Source organism: Aquila chrysaetos, chromosome 4, assembly GCF_900496995.4.
Source record: "Aquila chrysaetos chrysaetos chromosome 4, bAquChr1.4, whole genome shotgun sequence".
Lineage (NCBI taxonomy): Eukaryota > Metazoa > Chordata > Aves > Accipitriformes > Accipitridae > Aquila > Aquila chrysaetos.
Genome location: NC_044007.1, coordinates 54,086,719 through 54,093,083, shown reverse-complemented (window position 1 = coordinate 54,093,083; position 6,365 = coordinate 54,086,719). Strand labels below are relative to the sequence as shown.

Sequence of the window (6,365 nt, the reverse complement as noted above, 5' to 3'; positions counted from 1 at the left end):
ATAGGACAAATTGATGTCTAAAGTAATTTAGACTATCTTTAAGACATGAGGTTATGAAGAACCTTCTACCACAGAAAGCACTGCTTAATTTCTCCTTAATTTGGAGAAATTTAGTTTTATTAGAAATGTCATAGAGATCTGCACCAGTGATCAGCATTCCGAAACTTCTAGCAGGATGCCATGAAACTTCTGACAGGATGCCATCATGTCTTTTTAAGTTTAAAGTCCCTTTTCAGAAAAGCCGTATATAAAATGCATGTTGCTGAGTGCATATAAATCAGCAGATTTGATAGCAACTTTCACTCCAAAGCAGAAATTCTTTGAGGCTGGTGTGAACCAACATGTCCACATCCTTGAACCCCTTCTCCTGCTATGTTCTTTATTTACATAGCTTCAACTAATATTTTTATACTACCTCAAGTTTAGCTTTCTACTCTTGCCCTATCTTTTTCATCCAGTCAATCCTATTTCCAGCTGCTCACTCTCATCCTGGCTGAAATTGTATCTTTAATCATGTCTGGTCCTTTTCTGCCCTGCACATTACTAAAATCCTTCTGATGCAGATCACTAGAGGTAACCTTTGACTCTATCCCTTCTTTTTTTTTTCCTCATTTACCTGTTGACTACTTTCTCTAGCATTTTAAGACTCCGTTTCATAAACCATGGAAAACTTAATTTTCTTTAGGTATTTATGAAGCCAACAGAATGGGGTTTTTTTTCTGTTTTTTTTTAAAGCTGGAAACAGCCTTATAAAGTAAAATTCTGTCCAGGCATCTACAGTTTCCCAACACGATTATCTTATGTTCAGCTTAAGTCTCCATTTCCAACTCTTAAACTGCATACACACACAGTTTTTTATGAGGGTTGTGGTAATACAGACGCTGAAAAGTGGTCAGTATTGGTACAATATTGTATCTCATTTGCACCCATGAAGTATCCCTACTCACCACTCTCCCAATCCATAAAATAGCCTCATAGTAAACCTGTTACAGTTTTCACCCTCACAAGTTACTACTTTGTTTTTTCCACTGGCGCTGTCTGAAGGAGATATGAATTCCCATGTCAACACCTTGGACATAGCCTTAGATACTGACTTGTTGTTAACTGTCTAAAGGCTCTACAAACGGCTGTGGTTAGATCTCAGTATATCACTGCTCAAACCCTCCCTTTTAAATTGATACTACCTCAACAGCTCATACATCCAAAAAGAGCAGTCCAGAAAGTTCTCTTCCCCAAGACAGCCTGGGATGCTTTTAAAATTAAAATCTCATTTCATGGCACAATCTGTTGACTTAATTATTACAATCAATTATATTGGCAGGGCTTTGTACTGAAGCAGTTTTATTGAAAAGATTGATTTTTTTCATAAATAAAAAAGGATATACTTTAAACTTTTTTCACACATGAACATAAAAATTCTGAAAGCTTTTAGAAATGAAAATTAACTATACAAAAATTAGGCTATCAATGTTAAATACTTAAATTTTTGTTACTACTAACTGAAATACATTTATATCTTCTATCAGTATAAAAATCTTCATAGTAATGGGTAATACAACATGAATATTTCCTTTAACTGAATGTATTCACATTTTCAATACATAGCTATTTTCAGCAAGTCTCATCAGTCTTATGCCTTTCTCTTTCGTGGAGTCCCATTAAGTTCTGAAGGGGATATTTGCAGCAGTTGCTGTTGCTGCTGCTTCTTTGTGGGAGAGGAGATCCATTCTTCTGAGCTAAACAAAAACATACCACAGTAGCTTATAAACCAAGCCTTTTTTTCTATATATATGTATTATATATGTCTTTTTTATTTATATATATATTTGATATAATTGATGCAAAAGCACAGAGCTCCCACTAGTATAAATATTATAAACCCCATATTTGTACATAGCTTCTAATTCCTGTAATTATTTTGTTATAATGAGGAATAGCATCAGGCTAATATTAGACAGTTTAAATACATGTGGATAAGAAAATTAAAATTACAACAAATATAAACAGACATAGTAATATAGTGAAAACTCATTCTGAGATTTAGAGAACACAACTGAATAAGATTTAAATAATCTCAAAAATATGACCATAGTTCAGCAAAGACAATGATGCAGTCATGAGGAGAGAGATGAGAAATGGAAAAGTCAGTTCCATGTCATTTTAAAGACACAGACTTACAGATTTCCCTGATTTTCTTTTTGAGGTGTGTACAAATGCTCATTAGCCACTGAGGCAATGTAGAAGTAGATACACAGGTAGAGAGGTAACTGTGTTAAATACTTTACCACCGGTTCACCTCATACAGTTACTTAGAAAAAGTTATGTAAGAATAATTCTTTCTCTGTTCATCTGCCCAGTATTTGACATTGAACCTTAAAAGACTTGACAGACCAAGCCATCTCAAATATTTCTGGGGTGTAGCAGAGCTGAATATACCAGAAAATATGGGGAACATGAATGCACAAAGATGCCAACCAATCAGTTCAGAAAGACAAACAGAATTAGAATTAGCAAGCATATCTTTACATCAAGCTTAAATAACAGCAGAAACTTTAAATGAAAGTTACCTTGAAAATCAGCCTTATGCAAACTCTAATCATTGTTGGTTATTGTATACAAATACAAATTAAAAAAAAAAAATCTCCCATGTAAAAAACCAAACTAGTTTTTGCTTTGAATTCAGGATATGGGAAAGTAGTGACTAGATTCAGAATAGACTTACCTATACAATTTTTTTACTGTTTCTCTTCGCATTCTTTTGGGAGGGATGGGGGTGTCAGACATATCTAACATATGATGTGGCTGAAGTAATGATTCAGTGACTTTATCTGATGGAGTCATACCTATGAAAAAGTTGCAAGTAAGAACAAATTTAAACAAATATTAATGCTACTGGTTATAAAAGGGCCCTGTAACAGTAGTGTTAAACCTTTGAAGTAAGGCTTTAGACATGCCATAAATTTTATAGTTACCTTATGTCTGAAACTGAGTTCAAAGATGACAGGTAAAAACATTTGCTTTACTTATAGTTGTCACAGAGTAAATGTTGTTTTTTTAAATATATTTGGAAATATTATAAATTATTTGTTATTGACATAAAAAACTTTTCTAACTAAGAAATAATATCCTTGCAGGATTAGGGGTGTTTCTTTTTATAGTACAATGTTTTGATTGTGTTTCCTTAGCAAAAGCAATTCAGCTCTTTACTACGCAGTCATTTCAAAAAGAATGTCAATGTTCTCTACCACTGGGCCAGCCAGACTAATAGTTATATAATCTCATATTAGTGAGATCATAGTTTCATGTTCACAAGACACTAACTGACCACATTTTTATTATCTGAACACATTACAGGGCACTGCTGGTCTAGACAATAACCACAGCACATACTATATACAGTTTTTCTATTCCTTCCCTAAAATGAGACATCTCTAAGCTCTTCATTAACTTTAACAATCTTCCTTCATAGTTTGAACCTGTTAGTTTGTAAGAGTAGAAAATATCTGGATGCAGTTAACAGTTGTTCTCCTTTAGGACACCAAAAATATAATACAATAACCTACCCAATTTTTGCTCTATTAGCTTGAGGCTTTTCTCTTGTTCGGCAAGTTCCTGTTTTTTCTTCTGCATTTCTGGAGTGTTAAGTGACTGCAAATGTAAATCAAGGTCCTTATTCACATTATCAAGTTTCACCACTGCTGCACGGTATTGCTGAAGAAGATCTAATTGAAGAATAAAATAATAAAACACAAAACAGTAAATAAGTGGTCATTTTGATTTAGAAGGCTACCAAATACAATCCAGACAATGTATAAGATTCACAAGAAAATATATCTTTCAAAACCACTACGTAAAAAAAACCCACTCAAATTTATAGTGGACCAGTGGCTGTTCTTAAAATGACTGTAAAGACAGACTGAAAAAAAAAAAAAATCACATCCAATATTTTGATGCCTCTTTTATTTTTCAGCCCGTATCTTAGATCACAGTAAAGTACCAGTGAACCCTGAAAATGATGTGGCAAACAGGTATTTCTTTACATATCTTGTCACTTGTGTGCTCCAGACTGAATTCTCTAACTTTGATGCCATTAAGTGTGCTTGTAGTATGTTTTGCTTTTAGTGCTGCAAAGCTGAAGCTTGTATTACTGACTTGAATTCTAGTCCACCTTGTGGAACAAGAGAACATTTACTGAGTTTCACTTTGTCCCACCTACAGAAATTTAAACAAGACAGCAGTAGACTCAGGTAAACAAGGGCGTATTTTGCTGACAAACTTTGCTCCTCTTTTAACACACGAGACAAAGAATTTTTCTTTGTCCAGGCATTGAATAAATATGTCAAGGAATAAAGAAAGAGTTCACACATGTTAGCCCAGGCTCATTCATTTTACTTTGTGGTGAATATGAGGTAGCATTCACAAAGCTTAATTGAACACTAAATTACCTTACATTTGCCACAGGGCGAAAGCATTCACACAGATAGTTACTGCAGACTGACAAAAGGCACTGTAAATTCTTAGTATGGTTTACTTTAGAAGTACATTGTCAGTGTAATCACAGTTTAAGTAACTGCTTTCCTTTTATGCCACAAACATAGTAGAAGAGCAAGTCAGAACTAATGTTAAGGCTGAAATTCAGTTCAAAACAAATCTTGCGTAAAGAGGTGCTGTCCTTTATATAGAATTTCACTACTATTTTCCTTAAATGTCTAGTAACTATCCAAGCGAAATTAAAACATGCCCTTTTCTTTTACCATGATTGTTCCTGTACTAAATTATAGACAATTCCAATTTAATTCACATTGGGTAGTAACTGAGTTCAACAATTGAAAATGTAGTGATAGAAAAATATAGTGTGCTAAAACCAGCATATTTCAGTCTGTAGCTGAAATGCTTACTACGTTTTTCCTACATGTAATATATTTTTACTGAAATGCCTACGAAAGATCTTTTTAGTCTTTTTTCTCCCTCAACTGGTCAATGTTAAGTAGTTTGCTCATATATAAGGCTACTCCAATAAGCACATGTGTTCTCTCTCTCTTGTTCTCCCCCCACCCCTTTCCACTGCACACTTCTAGGAATAATGTCATGGAAAAACTTCATGTCCTTTCTTTTGAAAACTAAGTATTTAAGAACAATCTTATTTGTCAATAAGACACTTCAATGTTTTACAAGTCAGTCAGGTCAGCTGTTACATGTCAGAAGCTGCCATCTTTTAACTTAATTTATAACCTTTATTCTGAAAGGTAGAATCCAAGCACATAATGAAATATAAGTGATCCTGCAGGAAATATAAGGCATCTTCTTATTAGGGAAATAATGTAGATGTTGTGCATAACTGATGAGAACAGGAATTTTTCTATCACTGCTTCATAGAGCTTACTTGCACAGTAAGACATTCTAAATTGGTGTATTGACGTATGCGGTTTCTGAAGGAAGAAGACCTGAAACGTGTTTTTCAAGGATGCCTGCTGTTTGAATGATTACCACTGCTTATACTCTTGCCTTAATAAGACTAAGAAAAAGGGGGAATATCTCATGATTATTATTTTTGCTTTCAGGAAATTTAATAGCTATCAGCTTTTAAGAAAATTCACAAATAGGACATTGTACAGGCCATATTTCTTAAAATAATTTTATGCTAAATTGAAGTTTTCCTTTTTATATTACATAAAAGAATAACAAACATAGGCAAGCAATATATTTTTGGAAGTTTTGTATTTTCATGACTTCATTAACCCACCTATCTGTCCAGAGAAAGTAGAGTAAAGTTTTGGCATGGGTGCTCCAAATACCATTCCTCTGAGTTTGTCCATTGGAGGAGCTTTATTCTGAAGGCCTCCAAATTTTCCATTGCTGCGAATCCTGTCTCCTTCCCTAGTCAGCAAAGTAGGGCAATGTGTAATTTTTACAACCTACACAGGTATAAAAAGTGATACTAAATTAGTAACTCCAGGGAAAATCTAAGTTTTTAGCAATGCTGTTGTGAAGCTTTGTGTTTTTCAACTATGATGCAGCCTGTTCTCTAATGAGAACTTATTTACATTTCATGACTTCTGCTTACAAGTAATAGAACGCATATATTAAAATTAAACAGTACTGTTGATAATTATGAAGACTAGATTTTTGGGTTTTTTTGTGTCCTCAGATTTTAACAGAACTCTAGAGGCAGAATTTAGATCTATACTGGGAAAAAGCTAATTATCAACATATACTATGAAGTAATGGCAATAAAAATCAGTGTTGATAAAAAATGTGAGCACTTATTCAATTAGTTCATGAAGATGGCTTTTTTTTTTTTTTTGAAATGCACAAGATTTAAAGCATCTAAATTCCAAGGGATTTATTTCTTATAACATATTCAA

General features: G+C 33.6%; 1 protein-coding gene across 5 annotated transcripts in view; it reads right to left on the bottom strand.

The window, feature by feature from the left end:
- Positions 1-775: 775 nt before the first annotated feature.
- The window catches only part of SMCHD1 (structural maintenance of chromosomes flexible hinge domain containing 1), a 90,454-nt gene continuing 84,864 nt past the window's right edge, over positions 776-6,365 (bottom strand). For 4 of the 5 annotated variants that reach the window (XM_030011217.2, XM_030011216.1, XM_030011218.2 and 1 more), the window contains 4 exons: positions 5,744-5,915; positions 3,564-3,722; positions 2,723-2,843; positions 776-1,736 (listed from right to left, as the gene is read on the bottom strand). In XM_030011217.2, the coding sequence (XP_029867077.1) occupies positions 1,631-1,736; positions 2,723-2,843; positions 3,564-3,722; positions 5,744-5,915 (558 nt within the window). In that variant the 3' untranslated portion in view covers positions 776-1,630. Of the gene's footprint in view, positions 1,737-2,722; positions 2,844-3,563; positions 3,723-5,743; positions 5,916-6,365 lie in introns of those variants that run through there. The other variant, XR_005932147.1, reaches the window with a different exon arrangement.